At 40.7% G+C, this 21,828-nt stretch overlaps 1 protein-coding gene across 7 annotated transcripts in view; it reads right to left on the reverse strand.

Annotated features, from left to right (window-relative positions):
- NTRK2 (neurotrophic receptor tyrosine kinase 2) overlaps positions 1-21,828 on the reverse strand; it is a 332,403-nt gene that overhangs the window by 237,465 nt on the left and 73,110 nt on the right. For all 7 annotated transcript variants that reach the window (XM_041744000.1, XM_041743999.1, XM_041743998.1 and 4 more), the window contains one exon: positions 20,376-20,475. In XM_041744000.1, the coding sequence (XP_041599934.1) occupies positions 20,376-20,475 (100 nt within the window). The remainder of the gene's footprint in view (positions 1-20,375; positions 20,476-21,828) is intronic.

The raw sequence follows: 21,828 nt of genomic DNA on the forward strand, positions 1-21,828 counted from the left end.
AGTACTACCTGGAATAAGCTTTGTGGCCTTGGGCAAATCATATAACCTCTCTGAGTATCCAGTTTCTTCATGTATAGGAATCAAATGACATCTACCACATGGTGCCCTTGTTTTGTCACAAAATGAGACAAAGTACAAAATGCCAGGCACAGAGCCCCCTCTGCCACTTGGCTTTTCAGATTCAGAGGTGATGTTAATCCAGTGTCCATTGAGGTCTGGCCGGAAAAGTGTCCATCTTACTGAAAACTACTTTTAGAGATGAGGCACTGGCTTCTTTTCTGACCTCACCCATTGTTTCAGAGCCTGGCATGTGTCTCGGTCCCGCCCACTCAAATCTGAATATTTTCTTCCAAGGGCTGCCCACCAGGCTGTGTCTGCCTGTCATCAGTCCCAACAAATCACAGTCACCAAATGAATGAGGAGAGAACAGTGAGACAGGACAAGTCACAGAAAACAAACAGGCAGGACTGAGGCTGGGCCAGAGACAGGAAGCACAACTGTCCTGAGTCAGACCAGGCTTCACCTCTCAGGAAGAACGTGGATGGGGGCAAGTGAAGTCATCTCCCTGATTCTCACTGACTCCATTAAAAAAAATAAAGATAACCATGCCTATCTCACAAAGCCATATTGAGGAATTAAGAGAGAGAATGTGTAAAGCACCTCACACACCACACACACAAAACCTAGCACAGAATAGGAACTCATCAAGAAAAGTCAAAGCTAAGAGAAATGTTCTTGTTGGAGCTAAGAGGGAAAAACAGACTCTGTGCTTCTCAAATCCATTCTATGATTTCTAGATTAGAAACTGGGTATCATAACCCTTCTGAGGAAAGCCCACAAAAAGGAATATACATGGGGTGGAAAGTTTCACTGTCTACAGCTGACTTCAGATATGCCCAATAAGGGGTGGTAGGTGCAGCTCTCATGCTCCCTTCTAACAGAGAAAGAGAGAGAACCTTCTCCTGGACTCCAAGAAAAATAAAGCCAACAATGGAAAAGCAATAAGATTTCAGATTTGCTGAATAAGGACCTCCATCCTGACTATCCTCATAGTCAGATAGAAGGGTCACTTCCTTCAGACAGGACACCCTTCACTTCCTCTGGTCACTACTATGTTCTTTGCCCACCCTTACACATTTATTAATATACTGTCTCGGTCACTACAGTGGCTGCTCCACCAGACAGGGACCGAGTTATTCCCAGGGTCTAGTATAGGCTGGCCTGGAGTGGGTATCAGTAAGTATTTGTTGAAGGAATGAAGGGATCCTACATTAGTTATTTAGTAAGTATGACCACTCAAAGATTTATAGTCCATTAAATGCAGATGAAGACATGAGACCAGGAATTTTTAAAAACTAAGGTTATTTATAACTCAAATGAACAGCTTTAATAGCAAATCAAGGAAGAAAGTAAATAGGTGTGGCAATAACCAAATCAACAGGCTATTGTCTTTGAGGAGTTTTTAGGTTAATAGGAGGATTAACAGGTAAGCATATTCTTTAACTATGATGGGCTAAGCATTTTTCTTAATGACTATTCACAGTAATATAAATCTACACAGAAGCTACTTTGTTAGGGGTGCCTGGGTGGCTCATTGATTAAACATCTGACTCTTGATTTCAGCTCAGATCATGATCTCAGGATCATCGGATCGAGCCCCACATTGTGTTCTATGCTCAGCTCGGAGTCTGCTTGAGGTTCTCTCTCTCTGTGTTCTTTCTCTCTCTCCTTAAAATGAATAAATAAATAAAATATTTTTAAAGGGACTTTGTCTATCCTGAGGGTATCAGAGAAGGCTTCCTAGAGGAGAGGATCCCCGAGCTTCATCTTTAAAAGATTAGTAAAATTAACCAGGTAAAGGGATGGACGAAGAGCAGTCCAGAAAGAGAACAGCTGTGGTCTGTGATAAATGCTGACATCACCATACAGAAACTTTAAAGGTCTCTGGTAAGGTTTTCATGAATTCTTACTGAAATTTTCACAAGTATAGTGCTTCTATCAGCAATGAATAATTCAAACAGGGGCCAATGCAGATGCTGGATGCAAGTTCATGCATCATTCCCTTTATCTCTCCATTATTTCTTTAAGGATGTCTCCCTGGAACAGACTGGTAACTCCTATGAGATGCATTAGGATTTTCAGGACCTGGCTGTCCATTTAGAGGCCTGGTAATGTCACTTTCTGAACATATCCTGGTAAAATACTGTCACAGGACTCAGCATGACCATCTCTGTCCTATGTTCCAGAAGCACATTCCTAAAGCCCTATGCTGTTTTCATCTTCTCTGTACCTTTTTGTTTCTATGAACCACTGACATTCTGTCATAAACTGGACAAAGGTCTCTTGTATACAGCAAATTCATATGGTTTGATTTAAGCACTTGTTGAAATTATTTTCAATCATTCCCATTCTAGGAAATTTAGTATGGTATTTGGTAATATATTTTGTTATCTTTTAATAAAGAGGTAGTCTCTTCCAATTTTAGTAAGTCATGAAATTTTTTTAATATTTTATTTATTTATTCATGAAAGACAGAGAGATAGAGAGAGGCAGAGACATAGAGAGAGGGAGAAGCAGACTCCCTGCAGGGAACCCTATGTAGGACTAGATCCCAGAACCCCGGGATCATGCCCTGAGATGAAGTCAGATGCTCAACCACTGATCCATCCAGGATTCCCAGAAAGTCATAAACTTTGATGTTAGAATGGTTCTTCAAGTATCTAGAAATAGACATTAATACCCCATAAAGGAGAGTTAGAGTGCAGCAGCTGGAAGAGCTAAAGCATGAAAACCAGAAAAATCTATCTATGAATTATGGGTTCTGCCAATTACTAGCTCTGTGACTTGAGAACACTAATAAATGTTCTGGACTTCAATGAACTCATTCTGAAAATGCAAGATTATTAGAAAAATCTGAGAAAATATGTCAAGGACATGTCATACAGTGTTCTCTCCCTCAATAACTGGTAACTCTAACCTATACCTAACTTAATCTCTTAATGAAAATTTCAGATCATCCACTTGCACACGTGTAGCCCAAATTAGCAAATAAGATCTAAATATAGTTTTAAACACACTGATAACAAAAACATCAAAGAACATTTCTCAGAGCTCTGATAGAAAATATTGTCTTAGGTCAGTTGCTCAGAATTAGAACCAGAAAGCAGTATCTGTAGACAAGTGATTGAGTCAAAGACCCCTGGGGTGGTGGTGGGTAGGGGCTGGTGAGAGGCAAGAAAGGGAAGAAGCATCCAAGCAAGGCTGTAATTTTAGGTGAAGACTCAGTCTTAGCCTGATCCTGCAGAGGACTCTGGAGTGTAAATGACACTACAGGTCCTGCAGAGAATTTGTAATTTACTCCACAGGGACTGGGCAGCCTTCACAGGTCAGCCACCAGTAAAGGAGGGGTTAAGGGAACAGGGTGGAGGGTGCTTTGCTCCCAGGCAATTCCAGCTCTGTGTGTGCCTGTGTATGTGTGTGTTGGGTCGGGGAGGAGTTCTGCTAGCTCAAGGCTTGCCCTTTGAAGAAGGTTCCAGGTGCTAGGTCACAGAAGCACACATACACAGGAGCCAGGCTGAGCATGCAAGACTAGTGAAGGGAACCTGAGGTTGGCCAGTGGAGCACAGACATCTATCTGTCCCATTAATCAAGAGTGTTTCATGGAAACATCTTTGTTGACCCTGCCTTCCCATCATTGCTGTTGGTTCACCACAAAGCAATGGACACTTAGCTGTAAATACATTCATTTGTCTTCCATAATTTGCAAAGGACTAAGTTTGAAGTAAATATTTCCTGAGAGTGTAAAATTCAATTTTGAAGTTTTGCCTTCAGGCATCTGAAAATGAGCTCTTCAACCTATTAGAGTTGTGGATTTCTGCTGAAGGGAGTTGCTGTCAGTAATGAAGAGACCCTGCACAGGCTGGGAAAGGGTGCTGGCCAACTCCTCAAATACCAGGAAAAAAAACTGGCAAGAACACTCCTCAGCTCTTTCATATGTGTATATTCATTTAACCATCCACGCTGCTCAGAGAGTCTGGGATGCTATTTAAATTGCCTTGTGGAATCCATGCATTTCGTTAACACAGATCTATATAGTACAGAGATTCAAGACTCTGCTTTATCCAAATAAGTTCTTGTAATTAAAAAATATATAATTTCTTGTACTTGTATGTCCTTATCTGTAGAAAGAGTATGCTGACCCAAAGACTTCGGGTGCCAGGGGCTTGATGGAAACAGCCAACTGGGTAGGTAGACTGGGTCACAAGATCGTCTGAGAATTAACTATCATTATAAGTTACTACAAAAACATGAAATAGCAAAATAATTTTTAAATAACACATGCAATTACTTTGTTAGGATCGTGGATGATGTGATACAATACCTCCTTTGAAAAATTCTCCAATAGGGGAATCCCTGGGTGGCTCAGCAGTTTAGCGCCTGCCTTCGGCCCGGGTGTGATCCTGGAGTCCCGGGATCAAGTCCCACATCGGGCTCCCTGCATGGAACCTGCTTCTCTCTCTGACTGTCTCTCTCTCTTTCTCTGTGTGTGTGTGTGTCTCTCATGAATAAATAAATACAATCTTTAAAAAATAAAAATAAAAAAAATAAAAATAAAAATTCTCCAATAATGGGTATAATTTGGTAATTGGTAACTTAAAGCAATTATGTCAATACATCTGGAGGACCTAAATCAGAACAAGAAAGTGCCCCCTACAGATGCCATATAAACAGATATGTTAAAACAAATGTCATGTAGAATTTCTCAGGGGCCTGACAGAAAGATAACACTGATAATTAATGGGCATCTCGAGTTTTCCCATCTAGGTAGGAGGCTCAGTTCTGAATAAATAAATAGCAAGTGACCAGCATGGCTGCTCACTGAGGGAAGGGGGCTATTTACTATTCCAGGGATCCTCCAAACACCTTAGGAGCTTAGGAGATGAATGAAAAATGCCTACAGATGCAGGGAGGGGTTAGGGGAGACACGATGTACCCCAAAAATGGCTGAGTGCCTTCCTCAAACAAAATTTTCAACCATTACCACAGTTACAAAATAGCTGTGATGAACCGTCATCCAAGGTGAAACATTTGCTAAAGTCAGTGCTAAGATCAGGAACAAAGCTACTCAGACTTGGCGTCTCCCCCTCTTGGCATATTTGAATTCTGAGAATTCAGAGTCTGATTATAATTCTCTGCTTCCGCTTGCATTGTTTCGTAATTGAAAAGAATCTTATATGTAGTATAAGATGCTGAACAGAGGGAAAACCGAGAAGTCAAACCAAAATTAATACCGTCCAAGAATCCCTGCCAATGAATGGGATTATCCAACACCATGGCCATTGTTTCCCATTTGTAGGTTTTCATTGTGCAGGTCTGCACATGGCAGATCTGTCTTTGCAAATGTACTTTCTTGCTGGTAATATCTGGGTTAGTTTCTTCATATTTGCTAACCTGCTCATTAGGTGATGGGTAAGAAAGCAGACTGGAATAAATATGTATTGCTGGGTAGTTCATAAAGAGGAAGACCTGACAGTAAGGAGGACTCCCCAAGGTCTTATGGGGTCTGATGCAAAACAATTCTGCTCCACCACCCAGGGCTAGAGAAGAGGGACGAGTGATTGGGGGAAGAAGAAAGAAGAGGACAGAGCTCCCCAAATAAGGTGTGAAGCATCAAGAGAGAAAAAAAAAAAGCATTTAAGGAGATCTGGACATTCTGCCCATAGAATTCCAACACCCCACAGTCATTCAAGAAAGAAGACTGACCTAGTCCATAAGATGGCAAAATGCTATTAAGTAATTTGTTGGGAGGACAATAAGCCAGTAAGCAGGAAAATCAAGTGCTGTCTTCCTCTCTGGAAGTGCACAACTTAGAAACTTCAGCCTGACCTTAAATTCTTGCCTTGTCTCTCAAGCTGAAAGGCGCACATGCAGAGCACATGGGCTCTCCTTAACGTTTAGTCACCATGATGAGGGAAAACAGAGGAACTCCTACAATGTCTCTGCTCACTTCAAAAATGCATCATTGGAGTTTTCAAACTGTTTCTCCCAATAGCAAACAAGATTTCAAAAAAGAGAGAATTTTACTCAAAGTATATCAGCAATGAAACTTACTATATAGTGCCCTTGTTCTTGGAGGAAACTAGACTGTATAAGAGGAATCAGAGTGAAGCTAAAAGGATCAGAAGGAAAACTCAAGACACACTAAAAAGCCTTGTCCTACCCGCAAGTAGCCACAGTCACGTGATCACCAACCACCACATATTTCCATGATGGGTAATGCCTGGGGAATGCAGACAACTAACAAACATTTTACAAACCTACATTTTGGGCTGTGTGTATGTGTGTGTGCATTTGTTTTTAAGGAAGTTTAGATTTTCGTTTTTTTAAGATTTCATTTATTTATTCATGAGAGACACACAGAGAGAGGCAGAGACATAGGCAGAGGGAGAAGCAGGCTCCTTGCAGGGAGCCTGATGTGGACTCGATCCCAGGACCCCAGGATCACACCCTGAGCCAAAGGCAGATGCTCAACCACTGAGCCACCCAGGTGCCCTGTGTGTGCATTTGTGTGTGAATGTTGAGGGAAGGGTGAGGGGTGTCATATTCCTGAAGCTATTCATGAACCTGCCGTGGAATCTCTGCACACTGTTGTACGTGAATGTCTCTCCCCTTTCCCCCAAGCAATATTTTCCCCTAAGTCATCTTTTGTTACCAGAAACTAATTCATTCTATTAATACATCACTGGAGTTCTTTACATACACTTGCACAATGTATGCCTTATCCAAGTACCTACTGTACCATACAGCAGACCAAAGCCTCACAGAGGCCTATAAGTCCCTACATAAGCTACATTTCTGCCACCCTTCTGGGCTCTCCTATTGCTCTTCCCACCTCACTCTGTACCAGGCACACAGGCCTCTGCTACTCCTTTAACATGCAGAGCTCACCCCAGGCTCCCTGCCCTTGCATTGGCTGTTCCCACTCCCTGGAATGCTGTTCTCTCAGATATCAGCATGCTCACTCCCTCACTACCCTTGAGTCTTGGCCCGAATGTCATCTTAGTACATACGCCTGTCTTAACTATTAACTATTTATGAACAACAAATCTGTCATTATCCTCCTCTTACCTTGTGTCCTTTATTCATGGTATTTGTTATTACTTGTAGATTGCATCTGTATTTCTTTCTCTGTCTTTCTGGTCTTCCCTCCACTACAGTTTAAGCTTCATGAGGCAGAAATTTTGTTCTATTTTGTATTAAATCACCAGAGCTTGCAGATAGTCCTATTCAGATACTCTTTTAAAATTTAAATTATTAAAAAATAATAATAATAAAATAAAAATAAAAAAAATAAAATTTAAATTATTTACTTCATTTTTTTTCTTTATTTCATTTTTTAAAATTTAAGCCTTGTCTTAAATAATAATATGTATGATGTGCTAGGGATATTTTTTCTTATAAATATTAAAATAAATGTAGAGCTATCAAAATTAAAGATGTTAGCTCCTGAATAACTGTTAAAGCCATCCCATTATCACTGATGATATATGTCCCCAGCTTTTAGAAACATAGTATCATCCATTTGCAATGCATACCAGTGGTGATACATGCCAGGCACCTCCAATGGCGATGATACTAGTGCTAAAGCAGTGACCCTGGCAGGGAAACGAGTATTATTTATTCTTACTAATGTTTCTCAGTTTCATAGCATAGAACATTGAAGCTAGAGTCACAGGCCTGGTTTACAGCCCTTGGGGTGGCCACAAACCAGCTATATATATATCCACCCTTAAGCAAGTGGCTTAAGCTCCCTGGGCCCAATGTCCTCACCTCTGTAATAAAGGCTTTGGATGACTCCTAAGCCCACTGCCAACCCTCTGTTCTTATTTCTACTGACAACTGCAAAGGTACAAGAGGGAATCCTAAAGCAATTGTTATTAATATCTACTTAATATTTAATCATTGTGATAAAGAAAAATAGAAGAATTCCCACAATATCATTGCTCCATGCCTTTGTGAAACAGAACATAAATAATATTTTATAAAATAAAATAATATTTTTGATATAGTTATAGTGGGGCTATAAATCTTTTCTATAACCCCAGGACCTTTTCCAGTGTAGGCAGCTGGATATCAAAAATCCAATGCCTCAAGGGAGAGTTATCCAGGTAGAACTAAAATTAAAAAGTTGAAATCTTTGGTCAAGGCCAGAACTTTTTTTTTTTTTCAGTATAAGCCAGTACCTATAATGAATAATTGAATCTATTTATATTTTAAAGAGTTTTTAAATCTTATTTATTCATGAGAGACACACAGAGAGAGGCAGAGACATGGGCAGAGGAAGAAGCAGGCTCCTCACAGGGAACCCGATGTGGGACTCGATCCCCAGACCCCAGGATCATGCCCTGAGCTGAAGGCAGGTGCTCAACCGCTGAGCCACGGAGACATCCCCAAGAATGGCTGAATTTAAAAACACCATTCTCCAACCCTTAGAAATTAAATAACTACTTCAGGAAAGGATCAGAGCTAGATACTAAGCCCATTAGGTCCAAGTTTTGAGGGAAGGGGATATTTCTTAGATGCTGAACTATCACTCCACAAATTACTTACTAATTGCTGAGGGAAAATTAAATTTGTTAAAAAAAAAGATCTTGTGGTCACCTTCTTGAAAAAGTAATTAAACTTACACTAATAGTGTAACAACCCGACATTATGTGCTTCTAAATGAGATACAATATAAAGTGCGCAGCATCTGTGATGGCCTTCTTCCCCAAAATATTTCACTTACACCTAATCGAGCCTTTAGAAATAAGTTCCAACTCAAAAAAAAAAAAAAAATACAAGGAAGAAACGACCAGTTAAAGAATCTTGCAACGAAGGGCCCCTGGGTGGCTCAGTCGGTTCAGCATCTGCCTTCAGCACAGTTCACCATCCTAGGGTCCTGGGATAGAGCCCCACATCGGGCTCCCTGCTCAGCAGGGAGTCTGCTTCTCCCTCTCTCTGCCGCTTTCCCCTGCTTGTGCTCTTTTGCTCTTTCTCCCTTTCTCTCAAATAAATAAATAGAATCTTAAAAAAAAAAAAGCCTTCTAAAAATCACTTATACTGCCGAAATGAAGGACATCCTACAGGACAACTAGCTGGTCCCTTGAAAAAGTCAATGTCAAGAGGAAAGAAATGAAGGTAGCCTTCTAGATGGAAAGGTACCAAAGAAGCCCACTTGCCAAAGGCAATGCGTGAACTCTGAGTTGACCTCGGTCTGAAACAGAAACTGTAAGAGGTGCTGTTGTATCACTGGGGGAAGCTGAGGATGCATGAGGTGTCATCTGTTACTACAGAGCTGTTTCGACTTTCTCGCAATGATACTGGTATTGGGATTGTGCTTTTAGGAGATAATGTATCCTTAGTTTTCAGGGAAACGTGCTGGAAAGTTTAGGTGGAGTGACAGGATATGGGCAACTTATTTTCAAACAGCAAAACACTAAATGGAGGTTGAATCTTGGAGTTGAGTATACAGATGTTCGCTATAATCATCTTTCAAATTTTCTTCACGTTGGAAATTTCTCTATAAAAAGTTGGGGAGAAAAATAAGATCCACACATGACAGAATTATCTGGAAGAAGACAAATCGGGAAAGAACACTTCTCATATTCTTTCTGTCCCCATGGAAAAGCAGAAGGTAGGAGAGAAGGCCAGCAAGTTTGCTGCAGGAAAGGGGAGCCCGGTAGCCTATCCCCTGATAAAGTATGGGGGTGGGGGAACTACAGAAGCTCTAGTCAGCATTGGAGTTAAAAAAAAAAAAAAAGAAAAGAGAAAGCCAGAGTCCATCTTTCTGGGAGAACCTAAAAAAGGTGGCCAAGAAGCCATAGCAATCCCAAGTTTATCATGACATAAGGTTAATAAATTAGGGAGACCATAATGTGTCCAGGTAGAGAGAGCAGGGGCCAGTTTTATAGAATTTCTTGGTCTCAAAGCCTCATGGATGCTCCTGCAGAGACGTGTGTGAAGTCGAGAGAACCTGGTTAGGAACCCAAGATGGTGTATATGTGACTAGTCCAAATTTGGTGGCCGAGGACAAGTGGGAAGGTGGGCAACACAGCAGCCAGCAACATGAAGAAGAAATGACCACCCGTGGCCACAGATGCACCCCTCCCACACAGTGGCATGGCATACCCTTGTGGCTTTAATCCCACATAGTCCCACACACTGCACCATCATCCAAAAACTGAAATGCCACCTGAGGAAATGGAGGAAAGACACCAGTGTGAAAGGCCCTGACCTGATGGAATAAATATCAAATCTTCTGTGATCAACCAAAACTGCCACAGACACAATCTGTCCTATGTTAACAATAAGGAGAACGTGATTCTACATCAGTGAACAAAAAAGAAAAAGACTATCCTACGTGGCACCCAAATAATAAAGGGTATCACCAGAAGGACACAGTAGACGCTTCTAGTGAGTGTGGGATTGTTCTGAAGGGCTTTGTAACCGGATGGTAGATGCTGAAGCTGGAGGGGACCCTCATATGCCTTTCAGTTCTGTCCTGTTATTTCTGGTCCTCACACAATTTCCTCTTACAGATGATCCAGGAAGTCAGTGTGGGAAAGGCTCAGTTGGGTGGTTGACTTTCCTCAGGTCTTGCCGGGACTACTAAAGTGGACAACCATAACTATAAATAGAAACACCACCTCGTTGCTAGCATCCTCCCCTCCCACACCACTCCCACCCATGAACTCACGTCCCCTTCCTGACTCCCACTGTCACTACTTGGGGCAGAGATGACTTTTCTATTTCAATTCAGGGTATTAATCTCTTAGTACTAAAGACTTCAAAAGTTAGAATGAAAATCTCTCCCTCTCTCCCCCTCTCTCCCTCTCTCTCTCTCTCTCTCTCTCTCTGTCTCTTTCCCCCACCCCCGCCTTGCTTCCTCCCTGTCATCCTCTCTGTCCTCAGACCATGAGAGCTCCCAGATGATCACAGAAGAAGCCAATGACTTCTACTTTTGCTGGTGCCTTGATGAAAACACAGACCTCCCACTGCCATCTGCCCGCTCAAGCCTTGGCTTCTCTCACAGGAAATGCAGCGTCTTGGTCTATGGATATAATAACATGGATGACAATCGACAGTATAAGGAAGAATTTATTTTCACCAAAATTCCTCTTTTCATCTCTAGCAGGCTGGGAATACATCAAAAACTAAAGCCTATATTTGGGGCTAGCTCAGTCAGAAGAACACACAATTCTTGATCTCAGGGTTGTGAGTTCGAGCCCCATGTTGGGTGTAGAGATTGCTTAAAAATAAAATCTTAAAAAAATCCATGCCTATTTTTTGTTAAAAGAGACCATTTTCACAGTCGCAATCTCCTCTGTGCAAAAGGGAAGTAGCTCGAACAAGAGGCTCCATGAGCTCATGTTTCTAAATTTAAACTGATGATTACTGGGTCTCTACTGAACCCGACCCCTACCTGTCTTTCCTGCTACTTCCTAAAAGAAAGAGAAAAAACTTCCATACCCAATCCATCCATCAATAAAGGAGATTTCTTTAAACAGGTGACTTGTACAATGGACAATAAAATTAAGAATTTGCAGTAATTCACACTTAGTGTCTTTAAAGAATGAAAGGCTTAACATAAACATGTTTCTGCAGCTTTGCATTCATAATACATGTCCAAAGAGTAGAGACACATTATAATTACAATTTTGTCTATAAACTCAATTAATAAGACTAAAAACACTAACAGACACTGTCTACATATGACACATTTTTCTGTAATTCAGATTCAGCATAAATTCAGACAGGACTCTCCTCATGCTCTTTTCCTTAATGATGTATCACTATAACGTAAATCTGAAAAATAACTGCCTCTTCAGAAATTAGTTCAATAACACAGCCAGTAAATTAAAGCACTAATTTATTTCTTATAATCACCTAAGACAGGGGTATTATTTCCTCATCTTACTGAAGAGGAACCCAAGATTTTGAAAGTTTAAAAAATCCATACACACCCCAAAATTATGGTTAGTACGTGGGAGATCCAGGACGTGAACCCAAGCCTGATTCATGAGTCTCTAATGTTATATTCCTCTCTGCTCCTAGGTTTGAAGACTGAAGATTTAACAACTTAAGAACATGAAGGATATGGGTTATTCAAACAGACTCTCTTCCAATGTGCCACAGGACAATTCTGCTGATTTGGAGCTAAATTTATTCCCAGAGTCATTCAATCTCTTTGCCCAAAATAAAGGGAGATGAAATCGAAGCATATGTTAGAATTTAAGCCAAGCTATTATCTGTCCTCTTCGGAAATTCTGAAAAGCATATCCACCAAAATCAGATGCTAGGGATGAGGAGGAAGAAAACCAACAGAGAGAGGGAGAAGTAAAATTAGGGATCACAGAGATGTAGAAGGACACAATGCAAGGCAAATAAAAAATAAAAAAAAGAAAAAAAAAAAGAAAGGTTAAGAAGAAAGAGAAACAGGAATGGAGTGGTGGGGAAGAAGAATACCACAGATGTCCTGATTTGGGAAGTCCCTCTGAAAGTATTCCAGGATCTGTGTAAGAAAAGAACCCGGATGGTGCAGCTGGTTAGCCTCCAACTCTTGGTTTCCATGAAGGTCATGATCTCAGGGTTGTGGGATCAAGCCCACGTTGGACTCTGTGCTCAGTGGGGAGTCTGCTGGAGATTCTCTCCCCTCTGCTCCTTAAAATGAATAAATAAATCTTAAAAACAAAAAGGAGGTCAAAGTGAGTTCACCACAGGATTTATGGAGAACCAAAGAATGGGGAACAATTTTTCTTGACTTTTAAGTACCAAACCTAATTTCTTAAGAGGTCTCTTATCTTTTAATTGAAACAGTAGGAGTGCAGATTGTCCCTAAACAATACCACAGCATGACTTTTGTCCACTCCAGGCAAACCTGGGCCCTCCCCTGAATCACACTGAGCTGGTGGAATGCCCAGGCAGGGCAGGTAATTTAAAAAGTTGGAGGTCAGGGCACTTGTGAGGCTAAGGGGGGGAAAGCTGCTGTTTCCTGTTGCCTGATGGAGCCAGTTCCTGAAAGTTCTAAACCCATGTTCAATCTGCTGCAAAGAATAAACATGTTCTGTCCTCACAGAAACATAACCCAAATATTGGCCCTGAAAGAAATGACAGTGACTTGGGAGCGGATCTTTACCTCAGAAACATATATGGGGAAAAAATTAAATAAATAAATAAATAAATAAATAAATAAATAAATAAATAAATAAATAAGAAACATTTATGGGGAAAAGTTTTACATAATATTCTCCAAATGACAGAAAAGGAATGCTTGCGTTAATTCTTTTCCCCCCCCTGATACATTTCCAATTTGTTAAATTACCTATAACTTTTTCAACTGAATGTCTTTTCTGAAATATCTGAAAATTTTATTAAAACCTACACATTTTTTTCTCTACTAAGAGAATGTGACAATATACTTTGAGCTCAATCTGAAGCCAGGTGCAGGTCAGTAAAAAAAAAGGTTCCTGTGAAAACCTACATCCTCTGTTACTATTTGGTGAGGCTCCCATATATTATATGAGAACCAACAAAGTTCATTACTTATTTTTCAAAAGAGTTAAATGTTAAGTTCTTCAAAGATTTGTTTGTTTGTTTGTTTTATTAGGAGATTTCAATTCCAGAAAGTTAAAATAATATTCTTGGTCTCTCTGAAAATGTTACACTAAAATTTATTCAAATATCTTTATATTCTCTGGTAGGGGGGAAGAGTACTTGACACTAAGTTGAAAAAAAAAAGAATTTCTGAAAGATTAAAGGGCTAAGTTAACACACACACACACACACACACACAGAGCAGAACTAGCAAAAGAAATATTAAGAGTATGTTTACAACCTCAGAGAAGGGAAGGCTTCCTAAGCAAGACATAAAACTTAGATGGAAAATACAGGTATATTCACTTCTATAAGAAGGTAAATCTGTTGTTTGCCAAAAGATACTATTTAAAAAAGGTAAAAACTAGAAAAAAAAACATCAGAGCAACATACATAACCAATAAAAAAATGAATGTACATGATTTATAAAGTAAGTCTGCAAATCAACAAGTAAACTGAACATTTCTTCTTATTGGTCACCTAATAAAGATGTTTCACCATATTTTCATTTTTTAAAGATATATTTATTAATTTGAGAGAGAGGAAGCATGAATGCATGGTGGGGACAGAGGGAAAAATACAAAACAGACTCCCCACTGATCATGGAGCCTGATGTGGGGCTTGATTCCAGGACCCTAATATCATGACCTGAACTCAACTAACTGAGCCACCCAGGCACCACATTTCATCTTTTTTTTTTTTTTAAGATTTTATTTAATTTATGAGAGACACATAGAGGCAGAGACACAGGCAGAGGAAGAAGCAGGCTCCATGCAGGGAGCCCGATGTGGGACTTGATCCCAGGTCTGTCGGATCACACCCTGGGCTGAAGGCAGGTGCTAAACCACTGAGCCACCCAGGCTGCCCTGCATTTCACCTTCTTAATCAGAATATCAGGTTAACTGTGATAACGTGGCACGTAACTTGGCAAAAAAATAAAAGATCGATAATATCTGATATGGATGAAAGTGTAAACTAAGGATGCCCTCATATACTAGTGGTGAGAATATAAATTGATAAAGCATAAATATACATACACACCTTTCTCAGCAATCTAGTCCAAGTATCTATCCATATATATGTAAGACATTATTTGACACACTTCTCTGAAAACTCGGTAAAAGCATGAACATTAAAACATAACTTTAAAACTAAAAGAAGAAAACAAATCACAATTTGTCAATAATAATTATAACTTAATTACTAAATGCCAGGAACTACCCTGAGGGCTTCATATACATCAACTTAGCATGTTTCCTGACAACCCTATGAAATGGGTACAATTATTGCCTCATTCCAGATGGAAATACTGAGGCAAGAGAGATGGGGGAGTTGCTCAAAGTCACACAGCTGGTAACCAACAGAGGTGGGTTTCAGATCCAAGGAGCCTGAGAGCAGTCTAGTCTGAAACACTTTTTAAGAAGAATGCAAGAGACACCCGGATACTGACACGAAAGAGCTATAAGGCAAACTGTTATCTTAAAGCAGATGCAGCCTGAGCTTGAGATGATAATTTCTTTATGGAACCAAAAATGAGTCTGTTTGATTATCTACATAGTAAGTAAGCAAAACTATGGATTTTATTATTTATGTAATATATGCATTCTGGATGGTTAAAGAAGGTTATCCCTAGCAGCAGAGAGGGTAGCAAGAGAGGAGGGTCAAGTAATCCCACTTTTAACCCCATATATTTCCAAACTGCTGGAAACTGTGCAAAGCAAGAATGCATTCGTGCGTTACTGATATAATTTTTTTAAGTTATTTGTCTTTAAAAAAAAAACAGCAGGGGTGCATATGGAAAATTTGTCCTTACAGATGTTTCTACAATTGTGTTTCTGGCTTTCGAACACATTTTTCCCTCTTTTAAAAGTTGATCCAAATATCTGTAAAACTCAACCTCCTAAACTTTCCAGAATTATTTTCAGTTCTTAGAAAAGGCTTTAACCTTCAACTTCTCTAGCTGTGGTCCCACTATATGTTTATGACTATTTTTAAATAACCAAATTTTTGGTTGATGTTGAAAGGCATTTAGAAGATCATTTGTAGGAGGAAAAACAAACTGTGGGCCTTGAATCTGGAGTTAAGAAAACCTGGCTCTGCATTCTCAGGGAGTGCCATTCTCCGGTCAATTACAAATTGGAACTATCTAGAGCTCAAGTCCTAGGAAGGAGTGCAGCTTGATGGTTTACATGCAAGGATAGGAGGCTGTGGACAAAATTTGGGGGTTATCAACATAGAATTAGAGAAAAGGCCTCCTATGCCGGTTTCTCCTGCATTGTCTTCGGGTCACTTAAATATATTTACTCTAGGAGGACAAAGGATTCATGGGTCCTCAGGGACTAAATATCTACATGTGGGCTTCCATCAGGAAATGTAAGCAACACAAAGCTGGTGGTCACAAGTATTCTCCATCAGGGTGACAAGTGCCACACCCTCTCCACCCTTCCAGCTCCCTTATATTTTTTCCAGGCCTGCATACCATCCAGCCATCAGACAGGGCTCCCACACACTGAGCGCTCTTGGGAGGCTTGGCGGTGGCCCTCATGCCCTCTGATGCTCCCATCTCCCCTCTTGCACACTTGTATATCTTCAGTGAAGAAAGCGAGGAAGCAATGTGAGAACTAAACACGGACTTGGTTACAACACAAGGAAGAGCATGCTGAGGCCTGGTTGCCTGTTCCTTTGGCAATATAGCTGCTCTGGAAAAGTCTTGGAGCCCTATTTCAGTGGAAACTAAAATTAAAGTCAATCAGAGGCGGCCTGAAGAGAAAAGGGATAAAATTATGCATTTGTGTATAGGGATATGGATACAGACATAGATGTAGGTAGTTTGTTATATATTTTAGGCATTCATGTGAAGCGCACATATAAAATAATCCCTATAGGGATGACCAAGCACTAACAGAAGGCCTTTATTCAGGGCTTCCGTGATTATGGTAACCAGACATTCAACCAAAAAGCAACAGGGTGATATAAAGACACAAAAATGAGCATGGAAAAACAGACTGGGGTAACTTCTACCTTCTGACATCGTTATTGACACAAGGCCAGTCAGTAGTCCATGGGACATTGGCAGCAAGACACTTAAACTATATTAAGCAATAATGAAGGATAAATTCTAGTTAGTGCCAAGATAGGAGCCACCATCAGGCACATCTGCCAGCTTCAAAGCTGGATGAAGACACATATTCCAAGGCCACACATGCAAAGGCAAAGAGGCATAAAGTGACAATGCTTGTGTATAAAATGGAAAGCTAAGGTGAACCCTCCAAACTCAAACAACTAACTGTATGAAAGTGTATGAAAACCTAACAAATCCTAAGCAAAAATCTGGCAAAATGATCTCCTTTCTGGGGCCATTATTTATCTGGAATAATCAAAGAAAGCGAGGGTGGGGGGTGCAGGTAGAGAGGGGCTCTGTCCCCCTAAAACTTAGAAAACCTCTAAGATCTCTCTTTAACTATTCACATATGAACTTTCCTCCAAACATTAGCTGTTCCACTTACCAAGCTACAGTGAGTGACTGAATTTGAAAACTCTCTGTGATCACTCATTCAGTCAATTAATACTTATCGAGTGCCAATTTGGATGACGAACAAGCCCATCACAAACCCTGTCTTCACAGAGTTCACAGCCAGGGCCCATGTGCACGATGGTCCCTTCGGCCTCTGGTGGCAATGAACTGATGGAACAGAGAATAAACCCTAGGAAGCATCCAGTCACACAGCCCACCTCTGCAGAACATATCACTGGTTATATTCTAAAATCTCGATTTAACTCCCGGGTTTGGAATTTAGAGATCGCCTTCCCAGGGAAGCAATGCCATCAATCACGTTTGGGTCCTCAGGTCAATCCACAGAGTTTGAGTTGCCCTGCATTAAGCTGCAGCGTGATTTAAAGAGGCTTCTGGTTACCCCAGGCCCTTCCAGTCAACAGTCTTAAACTATGGTTTATGATCCTGAGGCGGCTACTGTGATGACACAGTTGACACTGGAGCTTGAAGCGTGCGACGCTGGGATGGGTAAAAAGCTGTAAATGCCTGGTGGGTGGGCTGGCTGGCATCCTGCAATCTCTAACTATCTACAGGACAAGGGACTGGGGACAGAGGTAGAACCTCCCGAAGGTACTTATGAGGGCAAGTATTGGAACGGGCCACACTGGAACAGCTCGTTTGCACATCACACGGAACGGAGCCATCAGTCCCAGCCAAGGCGATGCACATTTCTTACCGTCCTTACTGAGAAATCACCACTCCTATGTTTCCTGGTGACTTCAGGAAGACAATAGTATTTTTATATACTCTTCCTTTTTTAAGGCATACTTTTTTTTTCCAGCAGTGATCCCAGCACTAATAGCATTTAAAGTACATTAACTACTATTAATGTTTAAATATCACTTTTTTTTTGCAGTTTAATTTGCCCTCATCTTCTCTTCCATACTCCCTCAAAATCTCATCAACTCAGCAACTGACTGGCAAAAAAATAAAATAAAATAAAAATAACCTCCACTGTAGCCAAACATGTTCAAACCATAGCATGGATAGATGTGCAGCAAAAAGTAGGGGAGAAAAAGCTATTGTAAACAAGCCCATGAGTCTCTGAGACAACTTTTCTTAAAAAACAACTTTATTTATGTTTGGAAAAAAAGGGAGTGAAACAAATGATAGTGTAGCTTCTGCCTAAAGGAAGTCATTTACTGGCTCTGGGACAAGGTTCAGTAAAATCTTCCTTACAATTCATTAAGGCTACCCGTAGGTTAGACACATTTGGGAAATGTAGGTGCTTTAGTGGTAATCAGCCCAAAGTATCCAAATAAAAACCGGTTTCACTCTTCATGTGGGAGTCTCTATAGGAAATACAATCTTCTCTGAAACAAATATCTACCTTTTATTCTCCTCCCCCCACCACCATGCCACACGGAGTATGTGAACATTTACAGAGCATTTGTCAGTTGTTTTCCTAACACAAAGCTGGGGTGGGGGCAGCTCCTAAATATTGTTCCTAGGGTTCCAAAGCTCATGCACAGCTCCCAGTAGAACCTAGACAAATTTTCTCTCTGGAGAGCTCATGAGATGAAAGGTCTCACACTAAACCCTCAAGATGGAAAAGTAATTGTGCTAGTGTCTGGATCTCTCCATTAAGATCCCCGCTTAGGGACATCTATTCCAAGTGCCTCTAAGGAAAGAATGCGCTTGATGAGAATGGGGGGAAAAATGCCATCGTGGCTGGGTGACATGCAGAGAACAGCCCGGACCGTAGGTGCCAGCTGAACACGAGGACCTAGAAAGGTCTGCAAAGCAATGCCCCTCCTGCATCTTGTCACTCAGAAGGTGCTAGCCCACATTGATCCCATAGAATGGTGATTTTCCAGGAATGCTTGGGCCACAGTAGTATTGGCGTCCCTTGAAAACTGTTAGAAATGCCAAGTGTCAGGTCCACCTCAGATCTTTTAAGTCAGAACCTTTTGAAGTGGCCCAGAAATCTGTGTTTTCACAAGCCCTCCAGGAGCTGCTGATGCAAAGTCACGTTTGCAAACTGTCATCGTAGTAGGACTAATTAAAATCACTGTAGTAGAGTCCCTCCTCCAGGTCTTATTTATAATTGGGAATGAGAGATCTTTCCTCCTCCAAAAGAAATGTCAAGAATCAGTAGATCAAAGGAAAGTCAGGAGGAGATTTGGGGCTATACAAGACTCAATTTGCCACTACTCCTCCCTATTCATTTCAGGTTTAGGGATTTTGATCATAGGCACCAACAGAGAGAGAGAGAGAAGAAAACATAAGAAATAGATCCACTCCACCCCAGAGCCCAGCGTACGCTGGACAGCTTATTCCTCTATAAACATCACTTCTGAGTAAGGAGGCAACATGAATTAGCAATTGTAATGAACCAGGCAGATCAAGAAAACCCACAACTTTGTCTCCAACACAACTAAAGCCACCACTAAACCTTGGCTGTGGCTTTCCAAAGCTAGTGGCTATTTATAAGAGACCAGACAAAATTCAACAACAGCATAATTAGTCAATACGTAAGTTTAAACTTCAAAGCAAACGCTTTTCAATCACTGAAACTCTTGGCTATTTATATAACAAGAACATTTAAACAAGATTCCCGCCCTAAAATGAATTTTCAGTCTTCATGAAGAGACCCATGGTTTCTTCTTGGCCCACATAGCCACCAATTTTGTATCTAGCACTGAGAATCTTTCCATTAAAAAAAGATACTCATTCAAAAGCTTCAATGTACAGGTAGTGTTCTGATTTTGCTTCCCAACACAAGCCAAATCTCACAAGATGAGACTCTTACTCTAAAAGCAGTATCCAACAACAAAACTACCACGGAAGGGTCTAGAAGTCATCATCTGTACAGCAGAAAGGAGCCTTCTGCACAAAATACTTGTATCCCTAACTAACCTACTGCCACCATGCCTTGCCTGCCTTTCTGAAGCCAAAGGAAAACCCAGACACTATTTGCCTATATCATTATTAGTCACTTGATACCCAGGAAATCAGTTCTGTGTCTTCAGGGACAACCATCCTCATTGGAAAGTGGGTACTACTGAGTAATCAAAATTATTTTGCTTTGCCTTGATTTGTAGTATCATATCCTTGTTGCTATTTTTTCAGCCTTAAAACATAGTCATCGTAAATCTAGCTGCTTCTTTCTTTAGTGGTAATTAGCATTAGTCAGAAGCCAAAAGTGATTCCACATAAGAAGTAAAATAAACACAACCCTTTTTACCTTTCATGCCAAACTTGGAGTGTCTTGCCAACTTCAGCAGAAACAGCATCACCAGCAGACAAAATCCCACCACAGATGCAATTACCACCACAGCATAGACCTGGGGGAAAGAAAGGAAGGGCAGTTATGACCTGGCTCCTTAGTTCTCTTCATCCAGATGATGATGGTAATGAGGATGACAGTTAATATTTACTACTTGCTTTGCAAGGAACTTTGTGTCTGTCAATTAATTCACTTATCCCTTAACAACTCTTCAATGAAGTATTGTGGGTCCAGTTATTTTTTTATTATTATTTTTATTTATTCATGAGAGACACAGAGAGAGAGGCAGAGAGAGAAGCAGGCTCCATGCAGGGAGCCTGATGTAGGACTAGATCCCGGGACTCCAGGATCATACCCTGGGCCAAAGGCAGGAGCTTAAATTCTAAGCCACCCAGGCACCCCTGTGGGTCCAGTTATTATCCTTACTTTACAAATGAGAAAATACAAGTTATAAGCTTATAAAAATATCAGTGTAATTGATACTATATAGACATAGAGATATATTACTCTCTCCCCATCTATCTATCCTCCCACCTACCTATGTGGAGAGAGGAAAGAGACCTGACAAAACTCAAATAATACAATACTATTTCTGAAGCTGGTGAAAGATACAATGGGGTTCATTTTGCTATGTTCTCTACTGTTATGCATGTTAGAAAGCTGTCCATAATAAAAAGATTTTTTTTAAGTTGGCTATTGTTGCTTTTAGAAATCAAGGTCCCATGGAACAGGGAGCAGGCCTGGAAGGGAGCAGGAGGGGTACCTGTGGGTCAGTTCATTTGTGAAAGCTCATTGGGTGGTAGACTTATGATATGTACACATATGCGTATGTCAATACAAAGATTTTTTTAAAGATTTATTTATTTATTCATGAGAGACACAGACTGAGAGAGAGAGACAGAGACAGAGACATAGGCAGAGGGAGAAGCAGGCTCCTTGCAGGGAGCCAGATGTGGTACTCTATCCCAGATCCCAGGATAACGACCTGAGCCAAAGGCAGGTGCTCAACCGCTGAACCACCCAGGCATCCCAACACAAAGATTTTTTAAACTGAAAAATATAATCACAACATGTGGATTATTCAAGTAGAGAGAGTAGATGCAGATCTGTGTGAATCCTGCCACAACCCTGAGTGAGATCACAGAGCACAAGTGTGTAATGCTAATGGAGTACATATTAACATTTTAGGGACAAAGATGGGAGCAGGACAATGCATCTCCTTCCATTTCTGCTGCTCACTCCAAGGTCCTGCTCCCAAGAAAGGGTGTGTGACTCTCTACACCAGGAGGTGGCAAATTTTTGCCGTCAAGGGTCAGACAGTAAATCCTTTAGGCTTTGGGGGCCATGTGGTCTGTTTTGCAAACTCTCAACTCTGCTGGTGTAGAGTGAAAGCAACCGTAGACAATATGTA

This window comes from Vulpes lagopus, chromosome 2 (genome assembly GCF_018345385.1).
Source record: "Vulpes lagopus strain Blue_001 chromosome 2, ASM1834538v1, whole genome shotgun sequence".
NCBI classification, from domain to species: Eukaryota; Metazoa; Chordata; class Mammalia; order Carnivora; family Canidae; genus Vulpes; species Vulpes lagopus.